General features: G+C 43.2%; 1 protein-coding gene across 3 annotated transcripts in view; it reads right to left on the bottom strand.

The window, feature by feature from the left end:
• GFPT1 (glutamine--fructose-6-phosphate transaminase 1) overlaps positions 1 to 18,851 on the bottom strand; it is a 52,930-nt gene that overhangs the window by 26,812 nt on the left and 7,267 nt on the right. For 2 of the 3 annotated variants that reach the window (XM_081333594.1, XM_081333595.1), the window contains exons 2-8: positions 11,524 to 11,631; positions 9,730 to 9,837; positions 5,474 to 5,599; positions 3,949 to 4,007; positions 2,190 to 2,324; positions 1,240 to 1,301; positions 942 to 1,021 (exon numbers count right to left, since the gene is read on the bottom strand). In XM_081333594.1, coding sequence (XP_081189720.1) covers positions 942 to 1,021; positions 1,240 to 1,301; positions 2,190 to 2,324; positions 3,949 to 4,007; positions 5,474 to 5,599; positions 9,730 to 9,837; positions 11,524 to 11,631 — 678 coding nt within the window. The remainder of the gene's footprint in view (positions 1 to 941; positions 1,022 to 1,239; positions 1,302 to 2,189; positions 2,325 to 3,948; positions 4,008 to 5,473; positions 5,600 to 9,729; positions 9,838 to 11,523; positions 11,632 to 18,851) is intronic. The other variant, XM_081333596.1, reaches the window with a different exon arrangement.

Raw genomic sequence — 18,851 nt, 5'->3', positions numbered from 1 at the left:
GACATGTCAAACTCGCGACCTCACGTGACGTCGCATGACGTATCGGAGCTTTTTCTCCATTGCCGGCAATGGAGTGGGCGCGGCTTCCACATGGCGGTCCGCAGGCCGGCAGTTTGACACCCCTGCCTTAGAACTTTGCTATTGGCATACGCTCCTGAGACTGTGGACAGCCAAGAAACTAAACTGATGGATCACTGAATCAATCAACCCAGAGTTCTCACTCAAGGCTCAAGTTACCCTACACGATTTAAAGCTCTCTTAAGGCTCCGATGTTGGAAAAGGTGGATGGGCTGTTACAGTGGCTAGGGGGGCACCACTGGAATCAGGGTGGGGACAGATCATCAGCGAGGAAATTTGCCGACGTGTCTGCTAAGAGTCGAAAATGACTTGATGGCACAGAATGAATCAATAAACCATGGGCCGAACAGATGTTTCAGGATGAAATGGATTTTTCTTAGGTAGAAGCCTGGAAGTAGAGGATGAATTCCTGCATTTTGATGATCTCCAAATAAGAGAAGATGAAACACTAGTCAGACTTTTGCAATGAAATCCTCCTGCCAAAAATGCTGACATGAAGGATACAACCAATGCACACCAGTATACCTAGTGAAGAGTACCCAGCAAAACGATCTCTCTCTTTTTTTCCCAGTTTTCAGTACCAGGAAGAACTAAACTCCTCTTCCAGCTGTAGCATCAGGGACCTCAGGGAATTCCTCTTAGAACTGTACCTGTCAAGGATGACATCTCAAGCAGTCTCACAGGGAAGACTGTCTGCCCATCACTGCTTCCAGAGTCCAAGAAGGGAATTCAATTTTGCCCTGACATCTACCCCCAACGTCCCACTATGCTAGTTGCAAAGTTATTTCATGCAGCGTTCAGATGAGCTGTTACAGAGGCAACAACAACATGAAAAACCAGGGCATCAGCTTGGGGCAATATACCTGTCCGGTACAAGATCGGAATGTGGTCGGTGGAAAGCTTGTGCTCGCTCCGAACCCCGATGAGCAGAGGGCTTCCTCTTCTGGGAAAGGAAAAAAAAAGCACACTCGGTTAAGATGAGCAGCAAAGACTTGGGCAGCAGCAGCCATTGGGGAGACTTACTCATAGTTTACTCCTGGGCAACTACTCAGCCCTGGTTATAATGTTGCAGGCTCAGATGCACAACTAGCTATGGCTAAATCTTATAAACTCGGTGCAAACCGTCAAGGTGGGAGAAAGAAATGACAGACTGGCACTCACCTCGTGCCCACCGCCTGGCCTGGGTAATGAACACTTTTGAAGACCAGAGCGAAGGCCCCCTCCTGTGTTGGGAAGAAAAGCAGGCAGTGAATTTCCTTCTGTTCTCCTTCATGCACACAGACTCCCCCAATTCCACCGCACTGGACATTCTGACCCTTTCTGATATAAAAGAAGTTATTATGGGAAAAATAGTAGAAACGTAGACCTGGCTTCCTTCTCAACAAACACAGATATGCACAGAAGTAGGTCACATCCTTTTTAACTGTTTCACTTAATGATTGCAGCGTTCACTTGATTGGGCAGCCACCTGTCTGGAATGGTAGAGGGTTTCCTGCTCGAGTGGGGGTTGGACTAGAAGACCTCCAAGGTCCCTTCCAACTCTGTTATTGTGGTGTTCGCTGAATGGCTGTGGCTAAAAACATCTCAAAAAAATCAGATCTGCTCAATTTATGACTGCAACGTCTTGCCACCCTATTTCTGGGCTCAATTACGGTGCTAAGTCAAGGACTGCCATATACAATTATCCTTAAGAGTTTGAAAATAACTCAGCTAAACTGGGGGGCACTTTGATGGGCACAGCTGCAAACAAGATTTGCCCCCGGATGGATCTTCCTTGGGAGTGAGCTTCTTCTTGCATCTGAGGCTGAAGACGAAAGCAGCCATCAGAGAAGCAGAGACACAGAACGCAGAAGCGCAGGGCTGAAAGGGACCTTGGAGGTCTTCTAGTCCAGCTTTGCCTTCCCAAGACAGGAGACCTCATACCATTCCAGTCCCGTCTCTTCTTAAAAACCTCCCATGATGGAGCACTCATAACTTCTGTTCCGCTGGTTAATTATTCTCACACTCTTCCTCAACAGAGCCCGGCCCTCTATTATTAATCAGTACCAATGGTTTAGCAGGATATATTTCACCTAGACTGTCCAGTGATTTGTGTAAAACTAGAAAAGTACCAGCTGTTGGATGACCCTCTCCACCAAGGTGGTGAAACTTATATCGTCACTTTCACGGTTGTCATACATGTACTTGACCAGCTTTGCGATGGTTTCCGTATCCGTTTCCGATTCAAATTCGTAGCCTTTGCTCTCCTGAAAACACACGAAAAAAGGGAAAGGAGGGCTATTTTCACACCTGAATCAGGAAAGAGAAGCAATAAGCGTGAACAGCGTGACAGACGTGGCTCAGCCAAGAGAAAATCTATTGCAAAATATTACTGAAGGGACCAAGTGCTAAAGATATTGCACACTACGCTCTTAATTTATTACAAAATGGCCCGGCTCCAATCGGGAATATTGAAAAGAAGCTGCTTGGAGGAAACAGGAAAGTTTACCAAGACGTGTCCATCCTGGACACACCTACAGAATGCAAAATATTCTGTGCCTGGAACAGACCATTCTGGCGGGCTCTGCCTGGAGCGGAACTTTGCGTTTGGGCCAAACCCAGATTGAAAGTGTTCCAGGCAAAGATCTTCTGGGGTGGGGGAGCGCAAGGAAAAGGGGGGAAGTGCAGATGGGAGAAGAGGTGGAGAGCTGGTCGGGAAGGCAACGGGGGCAGGTAGCTGAAGAGGGGTAAAAGGAAGGCAGGCCCTGAATTCAACCACTCTGGGGAAAGCAGGAGACAACCAAGAGGCGGGAAGGAACGATCACTGTGGGGCACGCCGAGGAGACAAGACCTCTCCCGATCCATCCCCTCCATCTGCAGCAGGGATGGGGAATTATGGCCTTTTTATGATTTCTGGACTTCAACTCCCAGAATTCCTGAACCATGCTGGCTCAGGAATCCTGGCAGCTGAACTCCACAAGTCGTAAAAGGGCCACCGTTCCCCAGTTCTGATCTACAGGGACCCCGCAATCGGACGTTCCCCGGGGCAACAAGCTATCATCCCCCTAAAATCTTGGTGAACTTCCAAAGAACCCAGGACATCTAACTCTTCGGGAAAACATTTGGAGGCCGTGAGGACTGATATCCTCACTGGAGATTAGAGGATAGCGTTTTTGGATATGAAGATTCTACAGGTAGTCCTCGACTTACAGCCACTCACTAAGTGACCGTTCCAGTTTACAATGACACTGAAAAAAGTGACTTATGACCATTTTTCACACAACTGTTGCAGCTTCCCCACACTCGTGTGATCAAAGGCCCTTGGCAACTGACTCGTATTTATGACGGTTGCAGCGTCCCGGGGTCACGTGATCACCTTTTGCCACCTTCTGGCAAGCAAAGGCAATGGGGGAGCCAGACGTACTTAATGACCAGGTTACTACCTTAGCAACTGCAGAGACTCACTTGACAACTGTGGTCGTAAGTCGAGGACAACCTGTACTTTAATTTTTTAGTTGCTTCATGTAAGCTGTGCAGAGTCATTTTGAACCAAGGACCATAGAAGTCAATAAATCAGCTGGTCTCCATTGAAACCAAGGATAACCGAGATGTTCTTGGCTTCAATTCAGTTGGACCACAATCCACCCAAAATTCTGAGCCGCAGTGCGATTGTTTCGCAGACAGATCAAAACATGCCTTTCCTTTTGTGCGCACCCCAAAGATCAACCAGGAGGGGTGCAAAAGGAGGCCCTCTCCAACTTTGAAAGAACCTTGGAGTCCTTTGGGACAAGTCACCAAGGAACAGATGGCTCTTTCCTGGGCAGGCACCCCAAGCACAAGCCCTGTTTTTAAGGTGTCGCGCAAAATACAATCCAAGGAGTTTGAACTTACCAAGAACTTTTTCAGGTCTTTGTAATTTGTGATTATTCCGTTATGGATAACAATAAATTCTGAAAGAAAAAAGAAACATCCAAGGCTGTGATCAGGCCACAAAAGAAGAAACACGGAAAATAAATAACGCCTTGTTCAAAAAAAGTCTTTATGTGGGAAGGCCCTAAGGGGTGGGGGGCACCAGGCGGCCAAAGGCAGAGAAGGGGGGGGCAGAGAAGTGGTCGGAGAGCTGGTCTAAGAATTACAGGTGGTCCTCGAGTTACGACCACAACTGAGCCCCAAATTTCTGTTATTGTTAAATGCGACATTTGTTAAATGAGTTTTGCCCCATTTTATGACCTTTCTTGCCACCGTTGTTAAATGAATCACTGCAGTTGATTAATTAGTAACCCGGTTGTTAAGTGAATCTGGATTCCCCAGATTGGCTTATCGGAAGATCCCAAAAGGCGATCACATGACCTTGGCACATGGCAACCGTCATCAAGACTATTTCCAAGATGTGGCGTAGCTGACAACTGAGAATCAACTGTGGCAAATGGTTACAACCCCAATATTTGAAGTGTAAGGATGCCATAAAAGCAGGTTGAGTCTGTAAATTAGAAAATCTTTAGCCACATTACTGCTGTGTTTCAAAACAAGGATTTAAGTAGTAACCATAGTCAATTAGCAGTTCAAGTTAATCTTTTCAGAAAATCTGTGACCTTACATAAACTTTTAAGAGTCACTTTTGAAGACTTGTCAATCAATCAATTAATCAACAGAATAGAGATGGAAGGGACCTTGGAGGTCTTCTAGTCCAACCCCCTGCTCAAGCAGGAGACCCTTCACCATTTAGGATAAGTGGCTGTCCAGTCTCTTCTTTAAAATCTCCAGTGATGAAGCACCTACAATTTCTGCAGGCAAGCTATTCCACTGGTTAATTGTTAATTTCTCCTTAGTTCCAGGTTGCTCCTCTCCTTGTTTAGTTTCCATCCATTGCTTCTCATCTTGCCTTCAGGTACTTTGGTAAATAGTTTGCTCCCTTCAGCTTTGTGACAGCCCCTCAAAGACTGGAATACTGCAAGCATCACATCCTGGATGGTGGACTTAGACTTGCCTAGGAATAGCTTAAATATTAGCTAGATTCAGTTTCCCATTAGGGACGTGGCCATGGCTTCTCCTGGCCACTGTGACTCGCCCTTTGGTCCACCAGAAGATCCAAGGAGCCCAGAGGCTTTGCTTCCTGGCTTCTGATCAAAGCAGAAGGGCAGAACATCCCAAAGCAGCTGAGCTAAATTCCTGCAGGTCCTGAAGAGCCAATTGTCAACTCCACAACAAACCTGGCTGAAGCCATCTTGCTCGTTTTCGGTTGCCACAAGATTTTTTTTATTTATTTTATTTTATTTTATTTTGGGGGGGAGGGGGCAGGGAGAGACAGAGAATTGTTTAGGCTAGCACACCCTTTGCTACAGTAAAAGCCCCCACACCCACCATACAAATCTCCCCCCCCCAAGAAAGCCACTTTGTGATCCCAGTTCCAGCCTACCATTGTCTTTGTCTGATCTCTGCGGGTGGCTGTTGACCGGACTAGGCTCGCCATGGGTGGCCCAGCGGGTATGAGCAATTCCAAGATGCACATCAAATTCAATGTCCAGATCCATATCCTGCTGTTCTATGGAGAAGGGGGAAAAATATTTGTTTCAATGTAAAGGCTTTCTTATACCGGTCACAGAAAGAGGAAGAGGCAGCAGTTATAAGTCTCTTGTCTGGTTATGCTTAAATTCACCGATTTCAGAACTGTAGCAACGAAGCAGGACCTCTGGAATATTTGTTGGGATTTTTTTGTATAACGTTGCTTATGCAGTAAGTAAAAAAGAGAAAAAACAAACCAAGAAAAAGGAAGAGAGGGAAAAGAATGGAGTGCTTGCTTAAGGACTGTCTCAGGGACTGAACCCATTCTTAATCTGGCAACTTGCTATATGTATTTTTTCTTTTTTATGCAATCTCTTAATTTTGGGTAGTGATTTAAAAAAATAAAATTAAAAACAAAGGAAAATTGTGCCTATAAAGAACATTCAAACCCAACCCAACCCCCCAATTTGTTCTAAAACAGTGGTTCTCAACCTGTGGTCCACAGACCCCTGGGGTCCGCGAAGGCTTGAAGAAATGTTATGATTCAAATGTGGAGTTAAGCCTTGGGGGGTCCGTGGCCACAAAAAGTATTTAAAAAGGGGGCTCTGTGGAGTGGAAAAAATGGATTGATTATATTCAGAATAAATATGGGACTAAAAAGTTTCATCTAGCATTTGAATAAGTATTGATGTGATATTTATATTGCTTGTAGTTATTTTATAAGAGTTAAAGTGCGATAGATTTAATAGCTTATTGTTGTTTGCATAAGGTAGATTATGATTGTTTGTATTTTTATACCCTGTATTTAGCTCTGGGAAGTCGGGGAGGGGGGAGGGGGAAGGGAGGGAGGTGTTGGGGAGGGTTGGGGAGAGGGGAGGGGGTTGGGAGGGGTTTTGTTTTGTTAAAAAAAATGTATTGTAAAACTTTTCAATTAAAAAAAGGGGGGCTCTGTGGTGAAGAAAAGGTTGAGAACCATCGCTCTAGAATATTTGTTTATGAGGTAAGTATCACAAAGAAGACGAAATCAGGCAGAGGCAACAAAGATATAAACAACAATATACTATGATATGAGCAGCCCTTGAATTACAACCACCATTGGGACTGGAATTTCAGTAGCTAAGTCATGTGGTCATTAAGTAAGTCATGACATGACTTGATCCAATTTCACGGTAGTCATTAAGCAGATCACATGGTCATTAAGTGAATCACACATCAACCTGAATCCACCTCCCCTGACTGACTTTGCTCGTCAGATATTGTGCTCACCTGACCAGGGGGATGGTACAGCGGTTGTAGCTTTGAGAGTGGGTCATAAGTCACTTTTTCCAAGGCCGTCGTAACTTCAAAGCATTCTTAAATGAAGGGTCATAAGCAGTGGTGGGATTCAGCCGGTTCGTACCACTTTGGCAGAACCGGTAGCTAATTTTTTGTTGTCCAGGCCCAGAATGGACTTCCGGAAGCGGCATCCACACAGAGAACCAGTTGTTCCCATCACTGGTCATAAGTCAAGGGCTACCTGTACATCACACTTCACTGGTCATATATAATATTATAAAATACTGCATAGTGATTTTCTAGTCAAAATCGACTTATCTCTGGTGAAATTTAGGCTAAAAACACTTAGTTAGCAAAGTTCAGATTATCAAAAGGGAAGTAGTAAATAATGCATTCCCACCAATACTACGATTTATACAACTTAAGAACTGTAAAAGCCCAATTTTGAATGCAGCACAATTCCATCTTTAAGGCTGTAGCCCAGGGGTAGGCAACCTTGGCTCTTTTATGACTCGTGGACTTCAACTCCCAGAATTGAGATTCAAGGTGCTGGTGATGACCTATAAAGCCCTAAATGGCTTGGGTCCGGGATACCTGAGGGAACACCTGCTGCCGGCAACAAGCTCCCTTCGTCCAGTGCGCTCCCACAGGGAGGGTCTTCTCAGGGTGCCACCGGTAAGAGATTGCCGGCGGACGACACCCAGGGATAGGGCCTTCTCAGTGGGGGCGCCTGCCCTTTGGAACCAGCTGCCAGTGGAGCTGAGGACTGCCCCCGACCTCCGTTCATTCCGCCGGGGCCTGAAGACCTGGCTCTTCGAGCTCTCTGGCCCAGGCTGAGAATTTTAATTTTAATTTTAACTGGGGTTTTACTTATTCAGGGACGAATATAATTTTTTTTAATTTGTTTTTAACTTTTGTATTTTTGTTTTTAATCACCCTGTAAACCGCCCTGAGTCCTTCGGGAAAGGGCGGTATATAAATGTAATAAAATAAATAAAATAAAAATAAAATAAATTCCTGAGCCAGCCTGGCTCAGCTTGGAAACCTCTCCCTTTCCCCTCAGCATGGCTGGCTCAGGAATTCGGGGAGTTGAAGTCCACGAGTCATAAAAGAGCCAAGGTTGCCTACCCCTGCTGTAGCCCAAGAATGGTTTCTAATTAAAATTAAATTCTGCATCTGATTGACTCCAAATGCCAAAGGACGCTCCACAATCTAACCAGCCCTTCTTCCGAGCGAGGGAGTCAACCCCAGAAAAGTGCTCTGGGCATCCACCTGGGAGGGCTGCTGATTTTTTTGGAGTTACAAAAATGGTAAAATACAGGTCGTCCTCAACACACAACCACAATTTTCCAAATTTTCATTGCTAAGCAAAGCAGTTGCTAAGGGACTTTTTTTGCCGCAATTCTTAAGCAAACTACTTCAGTTGTTAAGTGAATCCCGTGGTTGTTGGATGAATCTTCCCCCACTGACTTTGCTTGTCGGAAGCCGGCTGGGAAAATGGCGGACAGTGATCACATGACTGCAGGGCCATGCAACTGTTATAAATACAGGCCGGTTGCCAAGCACCCAAAGGTCCATTGTGTGACCGTGAGGATGCTGCAATGGTCCTAAGTGTGAGAATCAGTCATAAGTCACATTTTACTCGCTAAATGAATGGTTGTAAGTTGAGGACTACCTGTAAATAAATGCAGGAGGAAGAGAGGGAGCAGGCAGAGTACACAGGCTTCATGTTGAACTGGGCTCCCTCAGCCAGAATCACAGCAGCCCAAAGTCATCCCAGAAGCAGAGAGCTCCAGCGATGGAGCGAGGCCCCTTCCCCCCCACTGCTAAGGGATGTTGACCCGGAATTAGGAGACAGTATAGGAAGTATCAGTTGTGAATATGTGCAGATGGCCCTGCTGTCTTTGGGCGCTTGCAGGGTCATGAAAGGACAGCTAGGAAAGCACCCCATACCCTAACCCACCCGAGAACCTACGATGTCTTTAGGGAAACCCCCCAAAAGGAACATTTTCAGCTACTTCTGCTTTCTCCCTTCTTATGTACAGTGTGCCAGACTGACTGGGTGTAATCTTTTTTTTTATTGAAAAGTTTTAAAAAAACAAAGTTTTACCCCCAAATCCCCCCCACCCCAAAACCACCCACTTCCCCCCCCACTTCCCAGAGCTAAATACAGGATTATCCTGGGTGTAATCTTCATCTTATGTGTGTCAGCTTTGCTAGGTGGACTGCTTGTGTAAACCAGAAAGAATAAATACAAGGATTTCTTGTCATTCGGGGCTTCTCTCATTTAGAGGAGCCTGTCTTTGTTCAGCTGAATAAAAACGTAAAAGCTTAAAGGGAACTTCTGGTTTCCTGTATTTTTTTATCAAGCAAAACCTCAGAAGCTGCATATCAGGGACTCCATCAACTGCAGGGTCCAGCATGGGCTGTACCTCACCCATGACGCCAACGGCTCAGAAGCAACACGCCAGAGAAGACACAGCTGGAGAAGCAGGAGAGACGGCATGGAAGAAGGAAAACAGCTGGATCCCACAGCGGCCACCATCCTCCCCCATCAGCCAAACCACGACAGACACACAACCTCGGATCTTGTGCTTGTACAAAATGCTTCCTGTTACAGGTCTCGATCATGGCTCTCCAGAAGCAAAATAAACTCTCTCAGGATTATCAAAAGTTAAATTACTTGCAGTTGATATGGTTTTAATTGTTTTTCATTTGTCTTTATGTTTTATGATACACACTGCCCAGAGTCGCCTGTTGGAATGAGTGGCTACAGAAATCAAATCAAATCAATAAGCTGAACTATATGGGCAGCGCTATCACCGGGCCCATCTGCTACGTCGGGGCCTTTTTTAATGCAGCCGCCAAAATGAAAAGGAGGAAAACGAGACTTACTGTTGACTTCTTCATCCAAAGCTTTCACTTTCCCCTTCTTCTTAATGAGCATGATCTTGCCAGCGTTGGCCTCCCAATCCTTGTCATTGCCGCCATCAATCCCAACACCTACCACACAGCAGGGAAGAAAAGCAAGAATGGCAGGCAACCCCGTAGCTTCCCGGGCAGGGTTAGTGGTGCCCAGGCACACAGAAGGCTTAGGAAAGGCTCCCTCACATGCGCACACCGTCTCTTCACATTCCAGGACACATTAAAGGCCATCTGAATATACATGGACAGCCTTCTAGAAATATCAATGGTGGAACTAAGCATTGGGATCCAATATGGAGATCAATAGAACATCTTAACATAGACCTCTGAAGGAGATCTACCTGGAGGAGATTAAAAAAAAGTGTCTGATTTCAAGAATTGACTGGACAACCATTTTACCAGGATGGAATGAGGTCTCCTGCCTTGGGCTAGAAGGGGGTTGGACTAGAAGATCTCCAAGGTTCCTTCCAGCCCCAGGATACTTTGATTTTAGCAGCTGCAAGTGATTGATTGAAACCCTGCCGTTTTCAACATGCACCATAAAAAGGGTGGAGGGCTCCAATCATGCAGGCAGTTGTTTAATTTATATAGCCACCCATCTCAAATGGAATAGTTTACAATTTTAAAAAAGTCAAAAAGAATGAAGGGCAATATTAAAATGTATAAAATCGTATTAAAAAAACTAAACAACAAAGCACAGCTGAGGTCTACAAAACGACCTATCTGTGATAGGGCTGCCATCTTGACTTCTATGACCATCAATCCCTGAACTGAGGGGTGGGGGGAGGATGAAGGCAAATGGGCAAGGCCACGGCCTTGCAGGTGGAAGCCATCAGGATCTTACCTTTTTCCTGGTTTGTGGGTGAAGGGAAGTCCCAAAGGTGCTTTAGCCAAAGGGCAACTGGACTTTTCTTTCTTTTTCCTTTGAAAATGTTTCACTTCACACCCAAGAAGCTTCTTCAGCACACCCTCAGTTTGCTTAAGAAGCTTTTTAAATAAGAAGTGAAATGGTTTCAAAGAAAAGAAAACCAAGAAAGTCCAGCTGCCTTTGGGAGACTGAGAATCTGGATGATTGAGAATCTCCATAGAAACTGAAGGGAAAAGGATTTGGCTGCTTTTAACTCTGTAAAATCTATTTCAGGGCTCACCTTCCTTTCAGGATTTCCAGCTTGGAAACTGGTGGGAAGTTTTCAGAATTTGCATTTGAGAGGGTCTCCAGGAACAATGCAGATTCTCCAGTTAGACCAAAACCAGCGGTCCCCAACCTTTCTGGCTTTTTGGACCGGTGCACGGGGGGGGCGGAGAAGAGAGATGAAAGGGTTCTATGTGAGCGGCAGACGTGAGGGCTTGCATGCAGCTCCATTTGTGAGAGCAGGGCTACTCACACGTATGCATGAAGCTCCATCACACAAATGTAGCTTCACACGTGCGCACAAGTGGCTACCACTCACACAAATGGAGCTGCACATTAGCACTTGCCCATCGCTTGTGCGGCTGTGTAGTCCAGTTCCAAACAGTCCCCGGCCCAGTCCTGGGTCCTAGCCCAGGGGTTGGGGACCCCTAATCTAAACTACAGTTTAGCTTGAAATGCAGTAACGAAGGCAAAGCAAGCCATGTGTAAATGAAGTTGGAAAATTTTGGTTTCCGCTTTTAATATAATCTGAACCAGGAGCCACAACTCTAATATGCAGATGACATTTAATAGCACGACCACACAAAGAAGTTCAGGATGTAAGTGAACTATCCATCACACAAACAGCTTACCTGCAGAGTCATATCCTCGATACTCGAGTCTCTGAAGCCCCTTGATTAGGGTCTCCAAGATCTCCCGTCTGGTCCGGGGAACATGGTAATTCAGGTAAGCAAAGATACCTAAAAGATTATTTAAAATGGGAACAGGAACAACATTAAAGTAATTCCTTGCAGGTCTAGCATATTAGTAGTCTCATTAGCAAGTACATTTAAGACTTATTAGTAGTACCTCTAAGCCAGTAGTATTTTTAAGCTAGGGATCTCCAAACTGGGCAACTTTAAGACCTGTGGACTTCAATTCCCAGAATTCCTCAGCTAGGATAGCTGGCTAAGGAATTCTGGGAGTTGAAGTCCACAAGTCTTAAAGTTGCCAACTTTGCAGAGCCCTGATCTAAGCAATGGCTCCTTAAACTATACAGATCAGTAATATCTTTTTATTTTGTTGAGGTGGAACCTCAAACAGTAACTTTTAATGCTTTTAAATATAAATTTTTGGGGGAAAAACAGGACAATCTAATATTACATCTCCTGTTCTCATGACACATTCAAAGCTGAAGCATTCTGGACTGGATGACATCTAAATCAAGTAAGGCAATCCTTAATATGCGGGAAGGATGTCTTATTACAAATGCAAACTCCTATTCCAACTCTGTCCAAGCAGCTCCTCCCAGCATTTGGTGCTCAAGGATGGCCCTGCGTTTTGGGGCTTCAGCTTCCCGGAGATGCAATGACAAGAGTTTGCTGCTATTTTTGGCTTGGAATTAAGGACAGCTACGACTTTCTGGATGGGCAGAATTTAGGAACAATCCTAAACCACAGGGAAAAAAACAGTTGTCTAGTTTAATATTCAGCAAGATTCACTGAGTATCCATAAAAATTATTTCTTTTTACTGTATTTATTAAATTTGCCGCCCATCTCGCCATAAAATTGTCAGCTGGACCAGGTCTGAAACTCATCCACAGCAGATTCCTCCGCTGTAGCGGAACCTATATCTGCCTGCTCTAATCTCAAACCAGTTTTTTTTTCTCTTTATCTTTGCTACTGTTCTCAAAAAGTTAACTAAAAGTTTTCTGCTCCCTAATTATGGGCTTTAGACCTTATCCTCAAGAAACAAGTGGCATTTATCACTTTATTTTCCTTTTTCTTTAAACTTGATCATTTTTATTCTGTAAAAAGTTCTTCACTAAAAAACAATTTTAAAAATTTAAAAGCTTGCCAGGTGAACCAGTCATTAAAACAAGTGATCATAAAATACAATTATTCAGAGAAACCACTAAAAATTCTAGCAATCAGTAGCTCTTTATTTATTATTTATTGTATTGAACTTATTTGCCACCCATATCATAACGAATGACTCTGGCCAGCTTCCAGCATTAAAACATTAAAATCCTAACAAATATCTTTCAAAGAACAAAAATAGAAATCTGTTAGAAGCTTGGCTGAATAAATGAATTCTAGCAATTTATGATTCAACAACTAAAAACAATGGACTTTGGTCAAAACTTTATAAATAAGATTCAGACAATATATCAGAAACAATCAACAAAAGCAATTGTAAATGGGGATTACACAAGAGAATTTTGATATACGAAAAGGCACAAGACGAGGACGTCCATTATCCCCATTGCTATTTATCTTAACTTTGGAAGTTTGAAATAGAAACATTAGGCAAGATCCAGAAATTAAAGGATTGAAAATAAAAGATGAAACCTACAAACTGCAAGCATTTGCAGATGATTTGCTATTCATTCTAGAAGAACCTTTAGACATTCCTAAACTGTTGGAAAAGATAGAACAATTTGGAGAGATAGCAGGATTAAAGATAAATAGAGAAAAAACTAAAGTGATAGTTAAAATTTTTTACAGATAAACAAAAAAAAGCAATTATCAGAAAAAATGGAATTGCAAATAAAAAAAACTAGCCTTGGTGGAGCAGTGGGCTAATGCCTCCTTAAGTAACACCAGCTGAGTCCCACCAGGCTCAAGGTTGACTCAGCCTTCTGTCCTTCCGAGGTAGGTAAAATGAGGACCCAGATTGTTGGGGGCAATTAAGCTGACTTTGTAATAATGCCACTTGTGGGGGGTGTGAAAGCCCTAATAAGCAGGCATATACATAGAATGAAGGCTACTGCTAAGCTTGTAAGCCGCCCTGAGTCTTCGGAGAAGGGCGGGATATAAATGGATTTTTTTTTAAAAAAAGGTCAAATATTTGGGAATGTATTTGACAGCAACATGTTCAACAATAAAAGAAGATAATTACATTAAATTGTTAAACCAAATAAAGCTTGATTTGGAAAAATGGAAGAATCTTCAACTGTCGATGTTAGGAAGAACTGGCTAAGGTAAAAATGAATATATTACCAAAAATATTATTTTTATTTCAAACGATACCTATAAAACTGGAGAGAAAAAATCTTTGAAGATTTAACTAATTCAAAAATTTATCTGGCAAGGAAAGAAAGCTAGAATTAAACTGAAAATGTTACAAGAAGACAAGGGAAATGGAGGCTTTGGCTTGCCAGATTGGGTTTTATATTATCAAGCATCAGTGTTAACATGGATAAAAGAATGGATAACTCTTAAAAATAAAAGATTGCTGTATCTGAAGGGACATGATCTACAACTTGGTTGGCATGTTTTTTCTATGGTACGAAAAAAAATAAAATACATAAATAGTTCCAAAAACCACTACATTAGAAATGCATTATTATTAACTTGGGGGAAAATAAAATGTAAAATTTATTTGAAAATTCCAGGATGGCTTTCAACTATGGAAGGAAGCACTGTACATCCAAATGTAGTCAGTCTTGATAAAATATGGACATACAAAGATATTCTAAATTCTGAAGGGAACTTAAAATCCAGTCAAGAGATGGAAAATCAGGGTATCGATTTAACAGGGTGGTCCCATTTACAAATGCAAGTCAAATATGATAAAGATATTAAACAGTATGGATTTTACAAAGAACAGACTATGTTTGATCAGACATTATTAACTTCTGATGCAAAGTTAATTTAAAAAATGTACAATTTCTTATTAAATTTCAAAATAGAAGATGAACAAGTAAGAGAGACAATGATAGTATGGGCAAAGAATTTCAGATATAATATAGACTTAGAAAAGTTTGTGGGAAAGAAACTATAAATTGACCATGTCAGCTTCATACAAAGAAAACTTATATAAAATATTTTATGGTATAGAGTTCCCTGCTTGAGAGGGGGCTGGACTAGAAGACCTCCAAGGCTCCTCCCAGCTCTATTCAGATTGAAGCTGTTAGCAGAGTACAGGTAGTCGTACGACCACAATTGAACCCAAAATTTCCAGTACTAAGTGAAGCAGTTGCTAAATGACTTTGTCCCACTCTACAACCTTTCTTGCCACACTTCTTAAAAGAATCACTGCAATCTGTTAAGTTACAACAGCACTGAAAAAAGTGACTTCTGACCCTCTTTCACACTTACAACCAGCGCAGCATCCTCACCTGATCAAAATTGGGATGCTTGGCAACTGGCTCATATTTATGACGATTGTAGCATCCCGGGGTCACGTGACCCCCCCCTTTGCGACCTTCTGGCAAGCAAAGTCAACAGGGAAGACAGATCCTCCTAAGAGCCGGATTACTAACTTGACGACTGCAGTGATTCACCGAACAACTGTGGCAAGAAAGATCGTAAAACGGGGCAAAACTCACTTAGAAACAAAAAACGTTGGGCTCAATTGAGGCCGTAAGTCGAGAACTACCTATACATGTGGCCAGGTTGAAATTATCTTACTTTGGACACACTTTGCAAAGGCCCAGCTCTTTAATTCAAGGTGCTGGTAATGACCTATAAAGCCCTAAATGGCTTGGGTCCGGACTATCTAAGGGAACACCTGCTGCCGGCATCATCTTCCTATCGTCCTGTGCGCCCCCACAGGGAGGGCCTTCTCAGGGTACCGCCGGTTAATGAATGCCGGCGGGTTATTCCCAGGGGAAGGGCGTTCTCTGTGGGTGTGCCTGCCCTATGGAACCAACTACCCACAGAACTTAGGACTGCCCCCCGACCTTCGCTCATTTCGCCGGGACCTGAAAACTTGGCTCTTCGATCTGTTTGGTCCAGACTGTGGGGCTGTTAATTTAACTGGGTTTTAGATTTACTCTTGGGGCTTGAATTTTAATTTAATTGTTTTAATTGATTTTAATTTTTGTATTTCATGGTTTTAACTGCCCTGTAAACCGCCCTGAGTCCTACGGGAATAGGGCGGTATACAAATTCAATAAAATAAATAAATAAATAAATAATGCTGGGAAAAATGAAAGAAGGGAGGACAGCCAGCAGCCAGGGGGAGGGACACGGTTACAGTGAGGAGGGGGGCCACCGCTGCAAGAGCGGAGGCCCCAGGTGAGGGCCAGATCCTCCTGGATGAAAATTTATCTAAGTAGCCACTAAGAACCAACACCAACTTGATGGCACATCATCAACCAACCCAAAAGTCAGCTGCCCGGAGGCTGTTTGGCACGAGGCCATGGGTACAAGGCACAAATCCAATAACATTTAAATAACGCCCCACTGTGTCTCCAGGGAAAAGCAATCTTCCATTTCAGAGTCATGGTTCCAGCAGTATCATCACTGAAAAATACAAAACCCCTCAAACATAATAATCCCAGGAGAGACTGGCCACTTTCCAATAGCTACAGATCCAAATCTGGTCCTCCAACAACGATTCCCAGAGCAGAACCCTTAGGGTACCATCTCCCAATCGCCCCCAAAGAGACAGACTTCAAACAGGCTTCAAGCCTCAAATTGCTCAAGTCAACAAGACAAATCAGGAACAAGATCTCTGCTTCCTTGGCTCACAATTTTTTCCACATTGCATGAATTTTCTAATGAAGTTCCAATGCAGCAACATCCTTCTGGCTAGGAGCCTGTATCTTCTCATCTATGGCAGATATTTGACCTGGGTGCAATTGAGAATTTTCTAGTGGACAAACCAGCTGTAAGATAATTTTTGCCCTGGGAAGCATCTTGAATGTCTTTCATCTTTGTTGACACATTAAAGATGCAGCATAATGACAGAGATTTCCTTCATGATAGGTGAAGTTTTGGAGAAAATCAGAGAATTAAACAATGCATTGGCATTTTTAGACTAATGATACTTCAGAGCAACAGATTCTGAGTATGATGGATCTCAAATGGAAGGATAAAATAATGGCAACAGCTGCAGAGAATTGTTGAAAGATATGCAAAGTTAATAAATAATTTTAGTTGGTTGCCAGGGTGACTGAACATACTTCCTTCACAGAACAATAAATGCTATTGAGGCAACTACACTTTACTAGAATCAAATTGCTACTTACGAATCTGTGATATATTATACAATTACAAAGCTACAAAGGTTATTTGTGCGACTTTTCCGTAGCATGTTTGTTCTGCTACTTCCTCCTATTTTCAGCACAGATTTTCCCAATCATTCCTCAGAGCAGGTTTATTCTAAATTTAGTTATTTGGGTATTAGATATATAAATTCAGTTTACTTTGGCTTTTGGCCAAATACTTTACAAATCACCGAAGCAGCTGACACCTCAAGGCCAGGACACAACAGACGGCTCTGCATTTTCTAGCAATCCAAAGTATAAAACATAAATGGTGTAAAGAAAATATAAGATCAGCAAAACATTGCCGCCGTAGGTCACCTTAACTGGCAGCCCATCCTGCCCAGGAGATGCAAATGGTGCCCATGGCAGCAGGTGCAAAGGACAGGATTTTTCAGAACACCCGAAGAGGAAGAACTGCACAGCTTGTTCACTCTTTTTGCGCACCTTGTAAGGTGCAGACGTAAGCCTTGGACGCAAACCCCCCCCCCAAAAAAAGACCTTCCACTCTGAAAGACACCCCTGTCCCCCAACCTCCTTAGACATTCAGATCTGCCGGGAAGCCTCTCCATGGAAATCTTTAGTAAAAAGCGGAAGATGTACAGTACAATCTATCGTTGACACATAAAATACATGAACAAGTAAGTGTACAAAATACAATGATCAAATGTTTACCAATGTTAATGAGTGCATTTCTAGATTTTAAAAAAAAGATCTGCGGGGAAGCCTTGCTGAAAATGTCCTAGGACAGGGGTAGGCAACCCTGGCTCTTTTATGACTCATGGACTTCAACTCCCAGAATTCCTGAGCCAGCCTGGCTCAGCTTAGAAACCTCTCCCTTTCCCCTCAGCGTGGCTGGCTCAGGAATTCTGGGAGTTGAAGTCCATGAGTCATAAAAGAGCCAAGGTTGCCTACCCCTGTCCTAGGGGCTCCAAGGGGGCCCAGAGAAGAGGGTCTTCTCCCCAAGATGAGGAACTGCCCTCCCCCTGCAGTAGCATTAACCCCCCCCCTTTTTTTTACTATGTATTCTATTGGGAGTCAAAAGTGACATGGCACACGCTCAGTCATTTATTTACTCATAACTTATCTCCTGCCTTAGGAAAAGAACCAAGTCTGTCTCTTTCATCCTGCTTTTAACCGTTGCTTTATTTTAGAACTAATTTTTGCATCTTCAATCATGGCTAAAATGATGGACCAGTGGAAGACATCAATGAACTGAATGACACATTTAACAAAGACTCATAAGGTCAACCCTCATGTTGCTCCTGTAAGATGGATGACTATATAAACCAATTAAACAAACAGCTGTGATTATTTATGAGAGATAAGAACAAACGCATGACTAACTCTGACACGGTAGGATTACTCCTCTTAATTTAATAATATTACATCGTAAGGCTGTGCAGCAATGCAGATTCAAAGGGGAGACAGGCTTTTAGAATGTATTTTTCAACCTAGGCAACTATAAGATTTGTGGACTTCAACCCCCAGAATTCCCCAGTGAGCATGCCTGGACTTTAACATGATGGCTGGAGAATTCCCAGAGTTGAAGTTTGTATTACAGGTCGTCTTTGATTTATAATAAGTAAGACCAGAACTTCCCTCGCTAAGCAATCCAGACATTAAGGGAGTTGTGCCCAATTTTACATTGCTTTTGCTGCAGTTGTTAAGTGAATCACTGCAGTGATTAAGCTAATCCAACTTCACTCCTTAACTCTGTTTGGGTAGGCCGTAAATGGCAATCACGTGACCACAGTACGCGTCAACCCTTGTAAATACATGCCGGTTGTCAAGCACCCGAAGTTTTATCTCTGGGGACCCTGCAATATGTGCAAAGATTGTTCTAAGTCACTTTTTTCATGCTGTCAGAATGGTTGTTAAACGAATAGACATAAGTTGAGGACTGCCTGTGTTTTAAGCTTGCAATTGTCGGCAACTCTTCGAAGAAGATGCATCTTTTTCACAGGTTACACACTGTCCTGGAA

This window comes from Vipera berus, assembly GCF_964194415.1.
Source record: "Vipera berus genome assembly, chromosome: 8".
Taxonomy (NCBI): domain Eukaryota; kingdom Metazoa; phylum Chordata; class Lepidosauria; order Squamata; family Viperidae; genus Vipera; species Vipera berus.
Note: the sequence above shows the minus strand (reverse complement) of the source record. Positions and strands in the feature narration are given on the sequence as shown.